At 39.1% G+C, this 24,043-nt stretch overlaps 1 protein-coding gene across 7 annotated transcripts in view; it reads left to right on the forward strand.

Annotated features, from left to right (window-relative positions):
- FMN1 (formin 1) overlaps nt 1-24,043 on the forward strand; it is a 481,578-nt gene that overhangs the window by 219,075 nt on the left and 238,460 nt on the right. For 6 of the 7 annotated variants that reach the window (XM_051822097.2, XM_070053344.1, XM_051822098.2 and 3 more), the window contains one exon: nt 21,338-22,146. In XM_051822097.2, the coding sequence (XP_051678057.2) occupies nt 21,338-22,146 (809 nt within the window). Of the gene's footprint in view, nt 1-21,337; nt 22,147-24,043 lie in introns of those variants that run through there. The other variant, XM_051822104.2, reaches the window with a different exon arrangement.

Genomic DNA, 24,043 nt, shown 5'->3' on the forward strand with positions numbered 1-24,043 from the left:
TAAAACTCATACCAGGTCGACTATTCTGAAAATTAGACATAACTTAATGAATACATTATTATTTTCAGTTAGAATCTGAGCTTCTTAAAATATGCATTATTGTTACTTCTTTTCACAAGATCTGGTGATGTTGCAGATGTTCATTAAAGCTTGTCTAAGTATTAGATGGCAGAAAGGTCATCCTATATATAAAGAAGGCTTGTATGAATTTTACCTGGCTCATATAACACCACTATGAAGAATAAGTCTATATGTTGGAAATTTACCACAAAAAAATCCCCTAAGCCTCTTCGTACTTCCAGAGAACTATATCATTTGTAAAGATACAGAAACTGTTTTATAGTCTGTAATCCTAGAGACTCGAGCCTATTATATCTTTACTTTAAATTTCCTTAAAAATTTTAACAGCTGAACTCTTTTGATATCAACTGGACCCTATTTGATAATTTTTATATAATAAACCTGATACCATTTTTCATTTCCTACCTAATTCAAGTAAGAAAAAGAAAGAAAAATAAAACAAGCAGTAAGTTGGTAGTGTGTAAGGCAAACATAATTAAGGAATCTACATCTTACTTCCATAGTATTGGGCAGATAAGGCAATAGCTATATAATGCTCCTTAATAGACAAATGTGTGAGTTATCAAGAAGGAAATATTAAAGTGATTGCTGCAATTATTTATTGAAGTGATAGTCACAGTCACTTGGTGAATCTGCCAGTTTGTCATGGTTTTAAGGTTTACATCCGCTGCTTTTAAGCTCATGTACTCCAAAATGGGTCCTATCCCATTGACCTAGCTGAAGCTAAGTTATTATCAGTAGTGATAATAAAGCAATATAAAATTTCACATCTTCTCTCCTAATAGAGAAGGAATTAGTAGATTGGGCTCATTGCCTAAAAATGTTGAGTCTTGGGTTAGCTCATTAGGTTTAGAATTACTCTTTGGAAAAAAATAAGTCTGAAAATAATTTACACAGATATCCCAGTGTGTATATCCATTCTGTGACTTATACTGTATTTCGTGACTATATATTATAGTAATGACTTAGAAATAAAATGTTACCAAAATTCCCCATGAAGAATGTTTTCTTTCTTTTATTTCACTAAATGTACTCTGGTTTGAATCTGGGGGTTTTGGGGTTTTTTGTTTATTTGTTTTGTAATTTTGTGGATATGTGTGTCCCAAGTTGGAACGTCAGGGCAGATTTCAGACATCTTTATGGTTTACTTCCCTACTACCTCTTTGGATGGCTATCTGCAGTTATGTTTGCTTATTTTGAAAGTATATTCCTGAATACGTAAAAAAGCAATCACATTTCAAAAAATAATTTTACAATTTCTTTTTTTAAATTTATTTATTTTAACTTTTATTTAATGAATATAAATTTCCAAAGTACAGCTTATGGATTACAATGGTTATAACTTCCCTCCCACCAGCAACCCTCCCCTTTCCCACTCCCTCTCCCCTTCCATTCACATCAAGATTCATTTTCAATTCTCTTTATATACAGAAGATCAGTTTAGCATGTATTAAGTAAAGATTTCAACAGTTTGCACCAACATAGAAACACAAAGTGAAAAATACTGTTTGAGTACTAGTTATAGCATTAAATCACAATGTACAGCACATTAAGGACAGAGATCCTACATGAGGAGTAAGTGCACAGTGACTCCTGTTGTTGACTTAACAAATTGACACTCTTGTTTATGGCATCAGTAATCACCCTAGGCTCTTGTCATGAGCTGCCAAGGCTATGGAAACCCCCTGAGTTCACTGACTCTGATCATATTTAGACAAGGTCGTAGTCAGAGTGGAAGTTCTCTCCTCCCTTCAAAGAAAGGTAAAGAAATAGGAAAGTAAAGAGGCAACCGACAGAATGGGAAAAAATATTCGCAAACTATGCAACAGATAAAGGGTTGATAACCAGAATCTACAAAAAAATCAAGAAACTCCACAACATCAAAACAAACAACCCACTTAAGAGATGGGCCAAGAACCTCAATAGACATTTTTCAAAAGAGGAAATCCAACTGGCCAACAGACACATGAAAAAATGTTCAAGATCACTAGCAATCAGGGAAATGCAAATCAAAACCACAATGAGGTTTCACCTCACCCCGGTTAGAATGGCTCACATGCAGAAAAATCTACCAACAATAGATTCTGGAGAGGATGTGGGGAAAAAGGGACATTAACCCACTGTTGGTGGGAATGCAAACTGGTTAAGCCACTATGGAAGTCAGTCTGGAGATTCCTCAGAAACCTGAAGATAACCCTACCATTCAACCCAGCCATCCCACTCCTTGGAATTTACCCAAAGGAAATGAAATTGGCAAACAAACAAGCTGTCTGCACCTTAATGTTTATTGCAGCTCAATTCACAATAGCTAAGACCTGGAACCAACCCAAATGCCCATCAACAGTAGACTGGATAAAGAAATTATGGGACATGTACTCAATAGAATACTATACAGCAGTAAAAAAAAATGAAACCCAGTCATTTGCAACAAGATGGAGGAATCTAGAAAACATCATGCTGAGTGAATTAAGCCAGTCCCAAAGGGACAAATATCATAATTTTACAGTTTCATCTGAATTTCATACTAAGCCAGTGGTGTGTTTCAGAGCACTTCAGCAAGTCTGTGACCGCCTGTGAACATTGCATTCACGATGAAAGTTGGAACTCTTTCTTTATGTAGTTCAGATAATTCTGCTTTATGCCCCTGTGAAGCTTTCATGAATGGAGCTATAATCAAGAGAGTTTTGAGACAGAGATATAATGAAGTCTTGGGTGTGGAAATTACTAGTGTTTTAGAAATAGAGGAAACCTTAATGATTCAGTATTTTAAACCTCTCATTTCAGACATTAATCAAATGAGGCTTAGAGAAAATTTTTAAAAAATTGGCTAATGGCGAGTAGCTATTGGCTGCTAGAATTGGGAGTGTAATCCAGATCTTTTGACTGTCAGCCAGTGTTTTACCCACAGTTTACCTGGGAACCAAAACCCTTCAGATCTGTTATTCATCTAATGACCCTAGTTTGTAAGTCAGGATAGAGGGCAAATATTTTAAAGAAATCATATTTGATTAGAAATATTTATGGTTTATGTTGTCATTCTAACTTCTTACAGTGTACCCAATGGCAAAGATTTTTAATCATTGGGGAATCAATGATAAGATGAACATTTGATTTTCAGTCTCTTATTGGCAATGTGTTTAATCTCTTTATCTGGAAAAAAGCCACGATCTCAGCAGTCTTTGATTATTGAAATAATTATTCGCATTAACATACTACAAATGAATTGCAAGCAATAGAAAGTACTCGCATACAATGCTATTAATCAGTAATTATAATTATGAGGTATCATTATTAAGTTATTACTACTTTCAAGTTAGGGAGTCAACTTGATATAGATTCAAATTGGTAATTGGGTTGGGGAAAATTGTTCACCACAGTGATTAAGACACTGCTTGGGATGCCTGTATGCCTTTGCAGTGCCTGGTTCAAGTACTGACCACTCTGCTTCTGATCAGTTTCCTGCTAATGTATACGCTGGAAGTCAGTACATGATGCGTTGTGTACTTGGGTCCCTGCTACCCATATGCGAGACCTGGATTGAGTTTCTGGCTCCTGGCTTCAGCCTGGTCTAACCCTGTTGCAGGTATTTGGGGATAACCAGCACCTGGAAAATTGCATGCTCCCTCTCTCTTGCTCTCCCTCTCTCTCTCTTTCAATATTTTTAAATGGCAAAGTAGAAAGAGCATAAATATTAATGTGTACTAGGATTCAAATTCCTTTGTCACTGTTTTCTAGCTATAGGATCTTGTCCAGATTAGCACATCTCCACAATTTCTGCATCATGTAGATGCAAGGGCTAAATGAAAGCACTTAGTACAGTGCTTAGCACCAACACTCCAAATTGGCTTCATTTCTCTTCCTGTCTTTATTGAGCATCAGTAGGGCAAAAATCTGAAGTTCAGCACCATTTCAACCCATGTGTTATACAAGTTTGTACTTTCTAGCATTGTATACATTGTATTTTGTATACATTGAATTTTACTCTTGAGTCAACTTGAGTTGATGTTAGGTCAAAAAGTTCATGGAAAGATGGAACTGAAAGATGGTGCGAAATATTTGTGAAATATATTTTTTCTTAATACACATTTCTGTGAATGTTTTGGAGACCCAGTCAGATTTTACCATGTTGATTGCCCATTATTGCTTTATTTTTCCCCAATTTTTATCTTTGTGCCTCCTGATTACAGTGTTGTTTCATGTTCCTGAGTTTCCATGAGATGGCCTTTCAGTTATAACCTGGTGTGTTTTTATTTCTGATAAAACCAAACATTTAAAGATGTTAATGAATTAAAACCAACTGTAGTAAATTTATAAAAGTTCTCATCAAACTCAGTGCCATTCTTTTCATCAGTTGAGATGTTAGTTTTCAGAATGACAAGCATAAATCAGTTGAGTAGGGGCTATTTAAGTCATCTCACAGCCTTCAAAAACAAGACAAAAAAACCCTAGTGCCTACATCCAAAGCCATGGAACCAACATCTCCTTGCCTTAACTAAGAATTCTGTAATAACTAAATCCCATCCCTTCAAGATGTTTTATGCCCTGGAGCCCCATTTCCTTTATTTCCCTTTGCTCACTCTGCACTTTTCTGAAGTGGTGAAGCTTTATTGTGCTTCTGCATAGCCCCCAGGAATTATGTAGCTTTCCCCAACCTGGGGATTTAGAATTTGGAAGAGTTCTTGGAAAAGATTGACTTACTCAAGTTGTACAACAGATAACCTGATTTTTTTACTAGCCCTGGCAGCACCACCAGGAGAGAATGTTCGTAAGAGCAAAATGGTAATGGATGATTTTTCCACTGTGCTTGGCACCAGCATGATGTCTTTCATCAGTAGGCACTTCTCTACTTTCTTTTTGACAGACATGCTTGTGGGGACCAGACAAGCAAAAGTCTCCCTCTGTTGCTTGGGTTTCAGCACAGTGTGTTCCTTCGATGATATCTCTGAGCAGTGGGAATGTGGAGGATATTAAAAAATAATGAGGATTTCGTAGGGGAAGGGAGAACTAGTCCCAAAGGAGGCTGGGGGAGTTGCCTAGAGCCCAATTCCTAATCAGATTAGAATCACAAATGTGGTTCAGTCCTACTGGATAGTTTATTATACGTATGGGAATAGCCTTTGAGCTTACGGTGGAGAGCACACTTTTCTACTTTAAGTATCTTAAACTGTTAAAACTAAAAACATCAACTTTTAAAAATTTCTTCATATTTTAAAATACTTGGATATTTTATTTGAGTTTTCCAGGCCCAAAGTAGAGAAAGTAGGTAGAAAACATATCAGAAGAGCTCTTAGTATGTCTGCTCTAGTTTCAATGTTAGTCTGTTAAAATGATAAATAATTAACAAGAAGGAGGTATTATAATTTATACTGTGTATGGGAATACCAAAGAGGAAGGAAACAATCTCTCTTTAATTCTTTTTGAGCTTCAAATGTAATTGGATGAGTAATACAGAGGCACAAGGAAGTCTAAATATTTAAGGCTAAAGAAATCAATCAATTCAATTCAATGAGCATTTGTGGATTACTAACTAGCTAGGTAGTGTGTAATGTTCTAGAAGTTCAAACATGAATAAGGCGTGGCCCCCAACTGCCTGGAGCTTTTAGATTTGCAAAGAAGATAAACATAAATGACTATAAAGCAACACAAACCTAGAAAGTTCTTTGGTAACAAAGACAGAGGAAAACTTTTGTTAAGAACAATCAAGAAAAGGTTCAATTGAGTTTGACTGAATTTTCCCTTAGGGATTTTGCTAGGTGAAAATGGAGAAAAAAGATGGTATAAACAGAGGAAACAGCATGTACAGAAAAAAAAAATAGAAAGATGTGGAAGTTGATTATATGTCTGAGTGTATAGTGGTGCAGCATGGGGAAAATACAGGACAATGTCTGGAAAAGCAGACAGAGGCCAAGTTCCGAAGAGTCATATGAGTGTCATGGAAAGAATTAGGCTCATCTGCTGTACAGAATAACTATTCTCAATATGTGTAGTAAAGGGATTTCCCCTTTATTGGAACATATCAGCATTGGGAAGAGACTTTTTCAAAAAACATGATCCCTTGGAGATTCTGAAATGACACATGGAGAAGTCATTGCCAAAAGAACCTACTGATACCATGATGTCATACTGTCTGAGCTGCAGAATAAAAATTAAGGACAGTTGTCATAGATTTCCACTCTGGCTCTCATTGGAATCCCCAGAGAAGCTTTACGGATATTAATGCAAGAGTACCTCTCAGACTAATTAGATAGGGAGGTCCGGGGATGGACCTGAGCATCAGTGTATTCTACAAAGCAATCCAGTTCTTTTCTAATGGGAATCAAGAATGAGAACTGTCCCATTAGATACACAAAAATAGTGCCAATGGGAGAAAGCAGGATGGTTTAGCTGGGATTGCCCTCCAGAGACTGACAGTCTTACTTAGAAGGAGGTGGAGACAGAGCAAGACTAGCACAGGTAGCACAGATTGGGATTAGAAATGAAAGCCACAGATGCAGACACATTATAAAAGAAGACGGGTAAAACTTGGAGAAGACTGGAAATATGTCAAACCTCAGTACCTGTCTGTTTTCAAATGATATATTGGGGCTATTGCAGAAGAGAATCAGATTTTTAGCAAGGAATCTGAGGGAGAAGGAAACCCTTGAGACTTCATGTATCCTAGAGCACATTTATATATAACATGAACAGTAAAACATTATGTTCCTTGAGCTAACCTTATTTGTAGTTTAGGCTATAGCAATCTGTGCTTGATGTTTTGTAAAGATTCATAGGATCCAGGGAAAAGAGTGTTTGGAATGTATGATCAGATAAAGTTCTACTCTGTTCAAATCACCAAATCGTTACCAGATCTTCTACCTAAGAATCTTGATAAAGAAGAGAAAACAGCATATAGATTCTGTGTGCATGATACAAGTGGCAATTAACAGGAAGCAGAGTGCAAATTAGACCTTAAAACTAGCTTTCCCGAAAGCTTTTTCATGGTGTGCATAAAGCTGAACCACTGCATTTATAGTAAATCCAGGCACAGTTTGAAATGATTTTTAGGATATGGACAAATAGAGAATGAATGAAGAACTTATTACTTTAATCAGTTTGAGTTACTGTGTCATGCCGAACTAATGAGCACAACCAAGACAAATTGAAATGATCAAAGGGGGTCATGAAACAAGGAAGGGTAAAGGTAAGTTTCTTGGAGGTTGGAAGAGCATTTAAGTCTTAGTGGTCAGAAGGATTTCTTACTGTAATCCCAGCATATTTATGTAGAGCACATGGAAATTCATTACATTCCTTCTTATTTGGTCATTCTCCATAGCAGTGAATACAATTTGTGAGGAATCCATTTATGGAAATCTATGGTGTATCATCTGCTTCTTACATGAGTATTTGCATCAGAGAAAGGCTATTGGTACATGGCAGTATTTGCAAAGGCCTAGACATTATAAAAGCATGGTTATAGGGGAGGCAGGGAGTTATACAAGACTGGAATCCAAGGCATACCTGGAAGATACATGAGCCAAAGTGGAGAGAGGTAACAGAGAACAGATTAAAAGAGCTGTCATATTGTCTGTGCTGAAAAGTTTCAGTGTTATTATGTAAGCAATGGATAATTACTGAAGGAATGTTAAGGAATAAATATCTATGTTTTATTTAAAAAAAAATCTTCCTGGTACCCATGTGGCTAAACTTGGGCCAGGAAAATTAGTTAAGTGTCTTTTTAAAAAAAAAAAAAAGATTTATTTATTTGAAAGTCAGAGTTACACACACACACACACACACAGAGTTAGAGAGGAGAGAGAATTGTTCATTTCCTGGTTCACTCCCCAAATGGCCACAAGGGCCAGGACTGGACCAGACCAAAGCCAGGAGCCAGGGGCTTCATTCAGGTCTCCCACATGGGTGTAGGGGCCCAAGCACTTGAGCTATCTTCTGCTGTTCTCCCAGGCATATTAATAGAGATCTGGATCAGAAGTGGAGCAGCCAGGACTTGAACTGGCACCCATATGGGATACTAGCACTGCAGATGGTGGCTTAACCTACTATGCCACAACACTGGCCCCAATTAGGTGACTTCTACAATGTCCAAATAAGAGAACTCAGTGAAAGCTGGATGCACTGAAAATGTAAAGGAGTGAGTCAGTCAATGAAACTCATTATTCTAAACAGTATGCTGAGAATGTGAGAGAGCAAGGGATCAACATGACATCCAGGGCAAGTGATCAATGAAGGAAAAGGAGTCCACAGGTTGATTTTGGAAAGAGCAGAGAAGTGGGAAGAAGAACGGAGCCAGGAGGAATCAGAAGTTTTGGAAAGCAGAGAGAATTTCAAGGTATTACAACAATCAACTCTAATAGATATGGAAGAAAGAGCAAAATTGCTATAAAGTGCTGACCAAATTTAACAGTCAAATCATGGTGTTACAGTCTGGCAGTGGGATGGAAGCCAATTGGAATTGATTGGAAAGTGAATGGATAAGAGAATGGATCAAGTGAGGGTTGGGGGCTTTTGTCAAAAAGCTGTGCTGTGAAGTAATGGGAATGAGAAAAAGGATGCCAGCTAGAAAGGTATCAAATAAGAAATTTAATGTCTTTATTTTTGCTTTAGATGCAAAGAGTAGTGTAGATAGAGCACGATTCAGAGACATGCTGAGTGTCCAAAACAGGCTAACATGGCCAGTGGCCTATGATCTGCCAGGCAATAAAGAAACAGTAATAATGATCCAAACTTACATAGCACTTACTATGTCCCAAACAGTCTTACATTTTGTTTACACGTGTTAATTCATCTCCCTCTCATGGTTACTCTGTGAAGTGCATTCCATTATTATCCTTATTTTACTCACAAGAAAACATGCAGAGAGAGGTTCATTGACCTTCCTTATTTCTGTTGTGCCATCTGCATTACACAAATACATTATAATCACCACAATGACATACACATATAAGCATCAGCTTCAGGCTTAGAGGATCATTGGTCAAGAGGTGAAAAGGATAATAGGTGGGGGCTAGTGCTGTGGCGCAGCAGGGTAAGCCCTGGCCTGAAACGCCAGCATCCCATATGGGCGCTCGTTCTAGTCCTGGCTGCTCCTCTTCTGATCCAGCTCTCTGCTATGGCCTGGGAAAGCAGTGGAAGATGGCCCAAGTCCTTGGGCCCTGCACCCATATGGGGGACCCGGAGGAAGTTCCTGGCTCCTGGCTTCAGATCGGTACAGCTCCGGGCATTGGGGCCATCTGAGGAGTGAGCCAGCGGATGGAAGACCTCTCTCTCTGTCTCTACCTCTCTATGTAATTCTGTCTTTAAAAATAAGAAAGAAAGAAAGGAAGGAAGGAAGGGAGGGAGGGAGGGAGGGAGGGAGGGAGGGAGAGAGAAAGAGAGAAAGAAAGAGAGAAAGAAAGAGAGAAAGAAAGAGAGAAAGAGAGAAGTAATAGGTAGAGGCCTTTGATTTAGGCACAGGTCTGTAAACAAAAGGGAAGTTTCTCCATGAACTATGTCTTTGCCACTTTTCCATGTCGTTAAAAAATTGAAGAGTGAATAGAATTATTGCTTATCAATATTCCTTGACTCTTAATCTTCTTGAAAGGTTTAGGGGGAAGAACAACCAAGAGTTAGTTTGTTGTGACAGAATTGAACTAGGAGTTAGAAGAAAATTAAAATGCAGGTGAATAATTTAGGATAGAAATTGGGCTATGATGTCAGTAGAGCTGAGTAGATGAGAGAGAGTGAGTGAGCTAGAAAATTGTAGATGGATAGGATGCTGAAAGGTGATTATCTTGACCACATAGTTGAATGAAGCTTGGAATTATTTTCAGAACTCAGGAAAAGTTGGTTGTATTTTGTCTTTGTAGTACGCTGCTTATCCTGTTTGCTTAAACTTTTTCAGATTTTATGCCTATCACTCCAAAAAAGGTGCATTATTTAAATAATTTTTAAAATAATTAGGAATTTGTTAGTCTCTTACTCTAATATCATCATTAGGAACAATAACTAACAGTAGCTTTTACTCAGAATTTGTGATGTTGCAAGCAAAATGCCTACTGTGCTATATAAAGTATCTCATTTAACTTTTTAAAAAACTTTTATTTAATAAATATAAATTTCCTAAGTACAGCTTATAGATTACTATAGCTTCCCCCCCATAACTTCCCTCCCACTCGCAACCCTCCCATCTCCCGCTCCCTCTCCCATTCCATTCGCATCAAAATTCATTTTCAATTATCTTTACTTAATATATACTAAATTGATCTATATATAAAGATTTCAAGTTTGCATCCACACAGAAACATTAGTACGAAACCTAGAAGTGACTGACTATTATCTTCACCACTTTACACTTGAGGACACAGAGCTGGAAGCACTAGTCATAGAGCTATTCCAACATCATACAGCTTGCAAGTGGCAAGTGGAGTTTTTATTCCATTACATTGGTCTACATGTCTATTTTTGTGCCAATGCCAGGCTGTTTTGATTATAACTTCCCTATAGTATGTCTTGAAATCTAATATCATGATGCATCTGGTTTTGTTTTGTTTTGTTGTATAAGATTGCTTTAGCTATTCTGGGTCTCTTGTGTTTCCATATGAATTTTAGCAGTTTTTTTTAGATCTGAGAAGAATGTCACTGGTATTTTGATTGGAATCACATTAAATCTGTTAATTGCTTTCAATAGTATGTACATTTTGACATTAATTCTTCCAATCCGTGAACCTGGGATATTTTTCTTTTTTGTGTGTGTGTCTTCTATTTCTTTTTTTAATGTTTTGTAATTCTCATCATAGAGATCTTTCACCTCCTTGGTTAAATTTATTTCAAATCATTTAATTTTTCTGTAGCTATTGTGAATGGGATTGATCTTAGAAGTTCTTTCTCGGGGCCGGTGCTGTGGCATAGCAGGTAAAACCACAACCTGCAGAGCTGGCATCCTATATGGCTGCCGGTTCAAGTCAAGGCTGCTCCACTTCCAATCCAGCTCTCTGCTATGGCCTGGGAAAGCAGTAGAAGAAGGCCCAAGTCTTTGGGCCCCTGTACCTATGTGGGAGACCCAGAGAAGCTCCTGGCTCTTGGCTTCAGATCAGCGCAGCTCTGGCCATTGTAGCCAACTGGGGAGTGAACCAGCAGATGGAAGACCTCTCTCTCTCTCTCTCTCTCTCTGTCTGCCTCTCCTTCTCTGTGTAACTCTTTCAATTAGATAAATAAATCTTAAAAAAAAAATCTTTCTAAGCCATGGCATGGTCTGTGTATACAAAGGTTATTGATTTTTGTGTGTTAATTTTATATATTGCCACTTTACCTAACTCTTGTTTGATTTTCAATAGTCTTAGTGGAGTCTTTTGGATGCTCTATATATAGAATCATGTCTACTGAAAATAGGGATAGTATGACTTCCTCCTTTCCAATTTGTATCCCTTTTATTTCTTGTCTTGCCTAATGGCTGTGGCTGAAACTTCCAGGACTATATTGAATAGCAGTGGTGAGAGTGGCATCCTTGTCTGATTGCAGATCTCAGTTGGAATGCTCCCAACGTTTCCCCATTCAACAAGATGCTGGCTGTGGGTTTGTCATAAATTGCCTTAATTGTGTTGAGGAATGTTCCTTCTATACCAAATTTTCTTATGGCTTTCATCATGAAAGGGTGTTGTATTTTATCAAATTAAATAATAGCATGGTTTTTGTTCTTCAGTTTGTTAATATGATATATCATATTTATTAATTTGCAAATGTTGAACCATCACTGCATACCAGGGATAAATCCCATTTGGTCCAGGTAAATGATATTTCTGATGTGTTGTTGGATTCAGTTAGCTAGTATTTTGTTGAGGATTTTTGCATCTGTGTTCATCAGTGATATTGGTCTACAGTTATATCTGTTTCTTTTTCTGGTTTAGGAATTTGAGTGATGTTGGCTTCATATAGAAGGAGTTTGGGAAGATTCCCTCCCTTTCAGTTGTTTTCAATGGCTTGAGCAGAATTGGACTTAGTTCTTTAAATGTCTGGTAGAATTAAGAAGTGAAGCCATTCAGTCCTGGACTTTTCATTGTTAGGAAGTTCTTTATTACTGATTTGTTGTCCGTCTTTGGTTATTCGTCTATTTAGGTTTTCTATGTCTTCATGACTCAATTATGGTAGATTTTATGTGTCCTTTAATCTATTCATTTCTTCTAGAGTTTCCAGTTAGTTGGCATATAGCTGTTTGTAGTAGTTCCTGATGATTCTTTTTATTTCTGTGGTATCAGTTGTTACATCTCCTTTTTTTTATCTACGATTTTCTTTTTTTCTTTTTTTTTCTTTTTTCTTTTTTTTTGACAGAGTGGACAGTGAGAGAGAGAGACAGAGAGAAAGGTCTTCCTTTGCCGTTGGTTCACCCTCCAATGGCCGCCGCGGCCGGCGCGCTGCGGCCGGCGCACCGCGCTGATCCGATGGCAGGAGCCAGGAGCCAGGTGCTTTTCCTGGTCTCCCATGGGGTGCAGGGCCCAAGCACCTGGGCCATCCTCCACTGCACTCCCTGGCCACAGCAGAGAGCTGGCCTGGAAGAGGGGCAACCGGGACAGAATCTGGCGCCCCAACCGGGACTAGAACCGGGTGTGGGGGCCGGCACTGTGGCCTGGTGGATAAAGTCACCGCCAACGTGCTGGCATCCCATATGGGCGTCAGTTCGAATCCTGGCTGCTTCTCTTCCGATCTGGCTCTCTGCTATGGCCTGGGAAAGCAGTAGAAGATGGCCCAAGTCCCTGGGCCCCTGTACCCACATGGGAGACCCGGAGAAAGCTCCTGGCTCCTGGCTTCCGATCGGTGCAGCTCCGGCCATTGCAGTCATCTGGGGAGTGAACCAGCGGAATGGAAGACCTTTCTCTGCCTCTCCTTCTCTCTCTGTGTAACTATGACTCTTAAATAAATAAATCTTAAAAAAAAAAAAAAAAAAAAAAAAAAAAAACCGATGTGCCGGCGCCGCTAGGCGGAGGATTAGCCTAGTGAGCCGCGGCGCCAGCCTATCTATGATTTTAATTCAGCTCTTCTCCCCCTTGTTTTTGGTTATTTGGGCCAATGGTGTATGAATGTTGATTATTTTTTCAAAAAACCAGCTCTTCATTTCACTGATTATATATTTTGTTTCAATTTTGTTTCTTCTCTATTTTTAATTATTTCTTTCCTTCTACTAATTTTGTGTTTGCTTTGTTGTTGTTTTACAAGGTCCTTGAATTGCATTGATAGCTCATTTATTTGATGCCTTTGCAATTTCTAGATGTAGGCACCAATTGCTATAAACTTCCTCTTAAAACTGCTTTTGCTGTATCCCATTAGTTTTGTTATGTTGTATTGTTGTCTTCAATTGTTTCCAGAAATTTTTTGGTTTCTCTTTTGATTTCTTCTATGACCCACTGTGTGTGTAGCACATCCGTAAACATCTTTTGTAAGGCTGGACGAGTGGTGACAAATTCTTTTAATTTCTGTTTGTTATGGGGCATCTTTAATTCACCTTCATTCAAAAATGAGAGCTTTGCAGGATACAGTATTCTGGGTTGACAGTTCTTTTCTTTTAATACTTGGACTAGATCATACCATTCTCTCCTAGCCTATAGTAATTCTGATGAGAAGTCAGCTATGATTCTCATTGGAGTTCCTCTGAAAGTAATCTGGTGTTTCTCTCATGCACATTTTAGAATCTTTATGTTTTACTGCTGAAAATTTGACTGCAATGTGTTGTGCTGAAGATCTCTTCTGATCATGTGTATAAGGAACTCTGTGTTCCTTGTGTACTTGGACATTCCTTTCTTCAAATTAGGGGAGTTTCTGTAATTAATTTCACCAAATAGACCTTCTAATCCATCCTCTCTCTCCATACATTAAGGAATTCCTAAGACCCATATGTTGGGTCATTTGATAGTATCCCATAAATCTCCAACACTGTTTTCAATTTTTCTAATTTCTTCTTTTTATTTTTGGTCTTATTGAAAAATTTCCAAATATTTGTCTTCTAGCTTAGATATTCTTCTTTTGGTTCACCAAGTCTGTTGTTAAAGCTTTCCACAGTATTTTTTGTTTGTCATATTGAATTCTTCATTTCTAATATTTCATTCTGATTTCTCTTTTAAAATATCTAGCTCATGGGAAAATTTTCCCTTCATGTCATGTATGGACCTTAACTTGCTTTTCATTGCTTCTGTGTAATCCTATAATTAATCTTTTGAACTCTATTTCTGGCATTTCATCAGTTTCTTCATCTTCACATTCTGTTATTGAAGTGTTTGTTGTTGTTTTCCTTTCAAGGGGATCATGTTGTCTTCCTTATTCTTGTTTTTTGAATTTCTGCATTTATTTTTAATCATTTGTGAAGATACTTGGTTTTTTCCTCTGATGACTTTTGTAATTGAATTATTCCTCTGTGGCTTAGTGGAGTGTCTTCTCTTTCAGTGAATACCCAGAAGCGTGTGCTAGGTATGGTTAGGGAGCTTTGGTCAGTGCTCTAAAGTGAGGTGAGTATCTAGGATGATGTCCAAGTTGGTCATGGTAGATGTCTTTTTCGCAGAAAGAGGATATAATCACCTCTGTTGGCATAATCACCTCCTTATTTCTCCTCTAAGGTGATCAGTGCCAAGGTATTAGCCCACAGTGAATGCAATATTATTCTGCGTTGCTGTATGAACCACACAAATGATCTGTGGCGTCCTCAGTGTGAGCTTGGATTGTGTTGCAATGACCCACCCCAGGCAATCAGGGAGCTCTGAGCTTGTGGAGCTACTCACATTGATTGCCCAGAGACACAGCTATACCCTATGCCCTCTCTTGCAATCACTAGAGTCCCTACATTCTCAGCATACAAGTATCCCACAGTCACAGGGTGTAGAGGATCTGCCTCATACCACAAGACTGCACCATCTATGGAGAAAAAGAGATGTTCCCAGAGCCAGCTGCCTGTGGGTGCTCCACCTAGGCTATTTAAGCCCTGGGGCCTGTGATATATAGAAAGGCTGGGGGCATCTCACAGTCTCACGTGGGTGCCCAGTCCCCTGTCAATCCTCCTAGACAGATTCAAAGTCAATGGGGAACATGGATTTTTCCCTCTGGTATAATCACTGGATCACATGCATGCACAAGAGTTGCTGGTCACAGCCCCTGCTCACCTCACGATGGTGCCTTCTCCCCACTGGTTGCCAGGTTCGCACACCTGAGCTGCTGCAACTACTGCAGACAAGATGGTGTCTTGTCCCAGCCAGTTGTTGGGTGCACACACAAGAGCTTCCGCAGCTGCTGCTTATGCTCAAAATTGCACCTACTCGCTCAGCCAGTTGTCCGCACCATTGTTGGAGGATGGAGAGAGAAACATGCCCCGCCTTTTTCCCCCTGGGTTATCAGGTACCCTATCCCTCTTAGGGCTCTATGCAAGACTCATGCGGAGCTCTCACCTGTTATATCACTAGTGACACTGAGTGCTGTAATTTGATCTCACCTCACTCTCCAAAGCTGGTGCTTTCTCCTGCTCTTCACTGATGGAGTCATGTGTTATATCCATGTTCTTGCTGTGCATCCACACCTTCCACACTAATCCATGGTGTTACTCTTCCTTCCATTGAATTTCCACTGCAGTTTTCTCTCTCACTCTCCCCTGAGAATATACTTCCTCCATTTTTTTTTGTTTATTTTTACTATTTATCCCTTGCCTAGAGTAGTTTGTCCTTCCCTGTTCTGCCATCTTTGAACCCTAGTGATGTGTCACATTTGTCTATTTGGTTATGTTGAACCATCCTTGCATACCAGGGTTAAATTCCACTTCATCCAGATAAATGATCTTTCTGATGTGTTGTTGGATTCAATTAGCTAGTATTTTTTTGAAGATTTTTGCATCCGTGTTCGTCAAGGAGATTAGTCTACAGTTCTCTTTGTTGTTTCTTTTTCTGGCTTTGGAATTAAGGTGATGCTGGCTTCCTAGAAAGAGTATAAGAGGGGGACCAGCACTGTGACCCAGCAGGTAAATGCCCTGGCCTTAAGTGCAGGTATCTCATATGGGCACCGGTTTGAGTTCTGGCTGCTCCACTTCCAATCCAGCTCTCTGCTATGGCCTGGGAAAGCAGTATAAGATGGCCCAAGTCCTTGGGCCCCTGCACCTGCATGGGAGACTCAGAAGAAGCTCCTGGCTTTGGATCTGCGCAGCTCCAGCCATTGCGGCCAATTGGGGAGTAAATCATCAGATGGAAGACCTCTCTCTTTCTCTCTGTCTCTGCTCTCTCTGTGTAACTCTGACTTTCAAATAAATAAATAAATCTTTTAAAAAATTCCCTTCCTCATGGCCTTGTCTAAATATGATCAGGGTCGGTGAACTCAGGGGGCTTCCATAGCCTTGGCAGCTCATGACAAGAGCCTAGGGTGATTACTGATGCCATAAACAAGAGTGTCAATTTGTTAAGTCAACAACAGGAGTCACTGTGCACTTACTCCTCATGTAGGATCTCTGTCCTTAGTGTGCTGTACATTGAGATTTAATGCTATAACTAGTACTCAAACAGTATTTTTCACTTTATGTTTCTGTGTGGGAGCAAACTGTTGAAATCTTTACTTAATGTATGCTAAACTGATCTTCTGTATATAAAGAGAATCGAAAATGAATCTTGATGTGAATGGAAGGGGAGAGGGAGTGGGAAAGGGGAGGGTTGCGGGTGGGAGGGTCATTATGGGGGGAAAGCCATTGTAATCCATAAGCTGTACTTTGGAAATTTATATTCATTAAATAAAAGTTAAAAAAAATTCCCTTCCTTTCAGTTGTTTGGAATAGCTTGAAAAGAATTAGTTCTTTAAATGAAGCTATCCAGTCCTGGGCTCTTTGTTGGGAAGGTCTTTATTACTGATTCATTCTCCAGCTTGGTTACTCGTCTGTTTAGATTTTCTCTGTCTTCATGACTCAATTTTGGAAATTATGTTTGTCCAGGAGTCTATCTTTTTCTTTTAGAGTTCCAATTTGTTGTCATATTGCTGTTTGTAGTAATTCCTCATGATTCTTTTTATTTCTATAATATCAGTTGTTACATCTCCTTTTTCATCCCTGATTTTGTTAATTTGGGTCTTCTCCCTCTTGTTTTTGGTTATTTGGGCCAATGGTCTATGAATTTTGTTTACTTTTTCAAAAAACCAGCTTTTCATTTCCCTGATCTTTTGTATTTTTTTGGTTTGAATTTTGTTTATTTCTTCTCTAATTTTACTTATTTCTTTCCTCCTACTAATTTTTTGTTTGATTTGTTGTTGATTTTCTAGGTCTTTAAGATGCACTGATAACTCATTTTAATAAAATTCTAAATTTGTTTTTTTTTTTTTCGAGTTAGCTGTATTAAGTCTTCTGAAGTTTAGGAAATGGGTAGTTAATGGCTAAAGGTACACCAGCAGTTTGCCAACAAGAATACAACCATAGAAATTATGTATTGACATCACTGAAGTAATGAGCATTAAAAAAGGCTGATATCTTATAAAATAGTTTAAAATGCTAGGTGTACAGAAGAATAAAATAGCACTTTAATATCATTTATATACATTTGTATTGCTCATTTATTACTATTTTATGACACAGACACAAGTATTGATCTTGGGCAAGTTTGATAGAGGAACTTTTTGGAAATAGGTATCACTGCTCCTCTTCATGCCTTTTGTTCTTGCTATATTGTCCTGGAAACCAATGAAGGAGACTTTTAAGGAAGAACTCAGGAACAACAACTCCAAATCATAAGAATCTCCAAATCTATTTTTTTTCCTTATAGTTTTCTTTTTCCAAACCTAACCCCAAAATTGTAAAGGCTATATTCAAGGATACCCAACTCTTTATTAAAGATGTTATTTTAGGTTGGTTCCAGGTCTTAGCTATTGTGAATTGAGCTGCAATAAACATTAGGGTGCAGACCTCTTTTTTGTTTGCCAATTTAAATTCCTTTGGGTAAATTCCAAGGAGTGGGATGGCTGGGTCGAACGGTAGGGTTATCTTCAGGTTTCTGAGGAATCTCCAGACTGACTTCCATAGTGGCTTAACCAGTTTGCATTCCCACCAACAGTGGGTTAGTGTCCCTTTTTCCCCACATCCTCGCCAGCATCTGTTGTTGGTAGATTTCTGCATGTGAGCCATTCTAACCGGGGTGAGGTGAAACCTCATTGTGCTTTTGATTTGCATTTCCCTGATTGCTAATGACCTTGAACATTTTTTCATGTGCCTGTTGGCCATTTGGATTTCCTCTTTTGAAAAATGTCTATTGAGGTCCTTGGCCCATCTCTTAAATGGGTTGTTGGTTTTGTTTTTGTGGAGTTTCTTGATCTCTTTGTAGATTCTGGTTATTAACCCTTTATCTGTTGCATAGTTTGCAAATATTTTTTCCCATTCTGTCGGTTGTCTTTTCACTCTCCTGACTGTTTCCTTTGCAGTACAGAAACTTCTCAATTTGATGCAATCCTAATAGTTGATTTTGGCTTTGACTGCCTGTGCCTCCCGGGTCTTTCCCAGAAATTCTTTGCCTGTGCCAATATCTTGAAGGGTTTCTCCAATGTTCTCTAGTAACTTGATGGTGTCAGGTCGTAGATTTAGGTCTTTAATCCATGTTGAGTGGATTTTTGTGTAAGGTGTAAGGTAGGGGTCTTGCTTCATGATTCTGCACGTGGAAATCCAATTTTCCCAGCATCATTTATTGAATAGACTGTCCTTGCTCCAGGAATTAGTTTTAGATCCTTGATCAAATATAAGTTGGCTGTAGATGTTTGGGTTGATTTCTGGTGTTTCAATTCTGTTCCATTGGTCTATCCATCTGTTTCTGTACCAGTACCATGCTGTTTTAATTACAACTGCCCTGTAGTATGTCCTGAAATCTGGTATTGTGATGCCTCCGGCTTTGTTTTTGTTGTACAAGATTGCTTTAGCTATTCGAGGTCTCTTGTGCCTCCATATAAATTTCAGCACCATTTTTTCCAGATCTGAGAAGAAGGTCTTCGGTATCTTGATTGGTATTGCATTGAATCTGTAAATTGCTTTTGGGAGAATGGACATTTTGATGATATTGATTCTTCCAATCCATGAGCATGGAAGATTTTTCCATTTCTTGGTATCCTCTTCTATTTCTTTCTTTAAGGTTTTGTAATTTTCATCGTAGAGATCTTTAACGTCTTTGGTTAAGTTTATTCCAAGGTATTTGATTGTTTTTGTAGCTATTGTGAATGGGATTGATCTTAGAAGTTCTTCCTCAGCCATGGCATTGTCTGTGTATACAAAGGCTGTTGATTTTTGTGCATTGATTTTATACCCTGCTACTTTGCCAAACTCTTCTATGAGTTCCAATAGTCTCTTAGTAGAGTTCTTTGGGTCCCCTAAACACAGAATCATGTCATCTGCAAAAAATGCCCATCAACGATAGACTGGATAAAGAAATTATGGGATATGTACTCTTTAGAATACTATACCGCAGTAAGAAACAACGAAATCCAGTCATTTGCAACAAAATGGAGGAATCTGGAACACATCATGCTGAGTGAAATAAGCCAGTCCCAAAGGGACAAATACCATATGTTCTGCCTGATCGGTGACGACTGACTGAACACCAAGAGGGAAACCTGTTGGAGTGAGGTGGACACTATGGGAAACGGTGGCTTGATCAGCATGGCCCTGACTGTTGATGAGCAACTTAATACATTATCCCTCTTAGTAGTTTTTTTATCTGTTCTACTTAATATGACTGGTTTAGATCTGTAATTGATGCACAGTTATTCTTAAGTGTTGAAAATTAACTGAAATGTGATCCCTGTTGAACATGGTGGTGGGAATGGGAGAGGGAAGAGATGTATAATTTGGGACATGCTCAGGCTGACTTGCCCCAAGTGGTGGAGTTGGAAGCATACCAGGGGATTCCAATTCAATCCCATCGAGGTGGCATGTACCAATGCCATCTCACTGTTCCAGGTGATCAGTTTCAGTTCACAGTTGGTCATGGTGGAGGGACTGGGAGTCAAAGGGAGCACATAGACAAGTCTAGTACTTGCCAATGCTAACCGATGGAGTAAATAAAGGGGAGAGTGATCCAACATGGGAAGTGAGATACTCAGCAGACTCATAGAATGGCAGATGTCCTAAATAGCACTCTGGCCTCAGAATCAGCCCTAAAGGCATTCGGAGCTTGCTGAAAAGCTCATGAGAGTATTTCAGGCATGGAAAGCCAAGACACTCTGGCAAAAGATCTCTGTGAGTGAGATCCCAGTGGAAAGAACAGGTCATCAAAGAAGGAGGTACCTTTCTCTGAAGGGAGGAGAGAACCTCCACTTTGACTATGACCTTGTCTAAACAAGATAAGAGTCGGAGAACTCAGAGGGCTTCCATAGCCTTGGAAACTCATGACTGGAGCATAGGGAGATTACTGATGCCATAGACAGGAGTGTCAATTGGTAAAGTCAACAACAGGAGTCACTGTGCACTTACTCCTCATGTAGGATCTCTGTCCTTAGTGTGCTGTACATTGAGATTTAATGCTATAACGAGTACTCAAACAATATATTTCACTTTGTGTTTCTATGGGGGTGCAAACTGTTGAAATCCTTACTTAATGCATACTAAACTGATCCTCTGTAAAAAAAAAAAAAAAAAAAAAAAAAAAGAAATTATCAATTCCCAACTTGACTCTCACTGGGATTAAACATGACAATAGGTCTGCTCTGATTTCATCATCATTTAAAAAAAAATCATCTATTATTTTTCACTTTATGTTTCTGTGTGGGAGCAAACTGTTGAAATCCATACTTGATGTATACTAAGCTGATCTTCTGTATATTAAGATAATCAAAAATGAATCTTGATGTGAATGGAAGGGGAGAGGGAGTGGGAAAGGGGAGGGTTGTGGGTGGGAGGGACGGTATGGGGGGGAAGCCATTGTAATCCATAAGTCGTACTTTGGAAATTTATATGCATTATATGCATTAAATAAAAGTTAAAAAACTTTCAAAAAAAAGATGTTATTTTATATTTGATATTAAAGACAAATAGAAGTTCTTAGGTTCCAGATTTATTTTAAACCATGGTAATTGTCTCCTGTGAGTGCAGAATGGATGAAATTACTTTGTCTCCCAACTGTTTAGTTCCCTGGAAATTTTATTAAAATGAAATTTACACCTTTTTAGATGCGTCAAAGCATGTCTCTTTATTTCCTTGTGTTTATGTATTTATGTGGGCTGTGCTACAGCAGCACACTGATGGTGTTGTTGAATTTTCAATTTCTGATTTTTTTTAATAAACTCGTTGCCACTGATTTTCTTTTTCCAGGCCAAGTTTGAACTTGAGGCATTTCATATCCGAGGCGAGCATGCAGTGATAACAACAAGGCTAGAAGAAACCATAGAAAATCTCAAACAGGAGTTAGAACACCGATGGCGAGGAGGATGTGAAGAGATGAGAGATGTGTGCATCTCCACCGATGATGACTGCCCTCCCAAGACCTACAGGAATGTATGCATCCAGACAGACAGGGAGACCTTCCTCAAGCCCTGTGAGGGTGAAAGCAAGACAACAAGAAGTAACCCAGTAATACCCAAGAAGTTGAACATCACCTCTTTAACCCAACTGTCTCCCCCAAGTGACAGCAAAGACATCCATGCACCACTTCAGTCTGTGGAAGGCATCTCATCAAACCAGCAGAAGACATCCACTCCCCCTCCTGCACCACCCCTCCCAGCACCACCCATCCCTCCACCTCCTCCCCTGCTGCCTAGCCTTGATCCTTTGCCACCAGCACATCCGTCACCACCTGTGAGTGCTGGGCCCCCACCACCACCACCACCACCACCTCCTCCTCCGCCACCACCTCCTCCGCCACCCCTACCACCTGCTCTGCCTCCAAGTGCTGGACCTCCTCCACCTCCTCCCCCACCACCACTTCCTAACTCCCCTGCTCTGACGAATAATGAGGGGCCTCCTCCTGCTCCAGCACCCCCAGGACTTGTACCTCCACCCCCTCCTGGACTCTTCTTTGGACTCACCTCTTCTTCCAGCCAGAGTCCTCGAAAACCAGCCATTGAGCCCAGTTGTCCCATGAAACCTTTGTATTGGACTAGAATACAAATAAGTGATAGGAGGTAAGCTCTTCCCTCAGCAGTTGTGAATTCCCAGGATTTTGACCATGTAATGTTTTATTCTTACCAGTTCAGTGTCTGCTTAATGTAGCACCCATTCTCCAATGTTGACAGTGTGAATGCCTTGGATAAGCAAAATCAGGGTGCTTGGGGAGGATGTCTGTTTCCACTAGGTCCTGTCTGCAACCTCTGTGAATTTCTTTGTGAGGGAAACAAAGTGTTCAGCATCAGGGTCTTTTATAAGGTAAATGTTTTCATTTTACAGATTAGGCAGAAGTCCAGATCAAAGATGCTAGGGCCTTCTCTAACATCACTGGGATGAATGAGCCTGAATCTGCACTCTAGGTTTACTGAGCATTTTTGGAATATCTTTTGTAATCTGTCATCTTGTTTTCAGATGTTATCATCAGCTCTGTGACCTGGATATTTGACCAATAGGTGTATTTTTCATTTTTTATTAAAAGATGTGTCTGAGTTACCAAGTCTTCTAATTAGACGAGAGACATAAACTCTCTCTGCTTGAATGCTAGTCCTTCCAATTGCTGAATTCCCTCACATCTTTATTCGCTGTTGCCCTTCAGTGAAAGTGCCAATATGTGGTTAGCTAAAGTGGAAAACATCTTCCATTTGTTTGGATTGTTAAGATAGGCCTGTAAGGCAGAAGTTAGTGGTAACTTGGAAACATGCATAGAGAAAGATTTGAGTCTTATTTCTTCTGCTTCACTTCTGAGTCTGTCAAGAGGATAATGAGAGAGATGTTTTTTGACTACTTTCTGGTTCTGACATTTATTTGCAATGAAAAACAAATGCAGAAAACATTTTTAAACTTACTCCCCAAATAAAAATATAATAGTGAATTTTTCAACTTATATAACATTTTGTTTAGGGAAGCTACAATACTAAGCAAAGTAACATGTAATTCACAATTACAAAACAATCAGAAATAATGATTAAAAGAAGGGGAGTACCTTTAAAATTTGGCACATGGTGAACCAAGTTGATTATGTAGTTTATATCACCCCTTCCTCTCACCAAAGTCAAAAGTTTATATGTGAAATATACTTACACTTTTTTTAGTGTTGAAACTTTATAACTTCCCAAATGAATCACCTATCAGATGATCCTGGAATAGCTTCTACCATTAATTAGGGGGTTAGTATATTTCCCTTTTCTGGTTCAAGACTCCAGTATTTCCAAGTAAGTTATTTTCCAGAATTTTTGAGTTGTGTTCTTTTATGAGTGTTCTCATATTAGTGTACAGCCAATCCAGGGTGATGGCTGGCACAGTGTGTCCTGGCAGCACATGGCGCTGTTCCACACGTGGGTCTCACTAGCCCACTTTTACTCCTTCCCCAAGAGACGTCATCAGCAATAAATAGCTGAGTCCGTAGGGACCACACAGCAGTATATCCAGGAGATGGGAGATCTTCACCCACCATTCAAGATGGGATAGCAGCGAGCCCAAGACAAACACTGTATCTTTTCCTTATGTAGTCAGATGTTTTGAGAAGGAAATAATTGAATTCTCAAGTTCTCATGAGTTTCACTGTATACCTATGGTTTCACTTTTGAGTGCAATGAAAAGTTGATAAATGGGACATCAGGAGAGCCCTGCTTGGTGAATGTGTCAGCCTTGAGCCTGAACTGGGGTTTGGGGACTGCCCCTCTAGGTCACATTAAGACGAACTTGGAAACTTTCTGCCAGTACCACACTTGGGCTTTTCTATTATGGATTCCTCAAAATGTTTTGCATGTTTAAGTATAACTATTCTTTTCAATGAAAATTTTAGTCTTAGTCTTTTGGGCAGCCAAAAGCAAAACTATGAGTCTGTAATACATGAAGTACCTCGTACCTACTTAGATTGCGTTTCACTACTAACATGAATTTTTTTGCTTTTGC

This window comes from Oryctolagus cuniculus, chromosome 12 (genome assembly GCF_964237555.1).
Source record: "Oryctolagus cuniculus chromosome 12, mOryCun1.1, whole genome shotgun sequence".
Taxonomy (NCBI): domain Eukaryota; kingdom Metazoa; phylum Chordata; class Mammalia; order Lagomorpha; family Leporidae; genus Oryctolagus; species Oryctolagus cuniculus.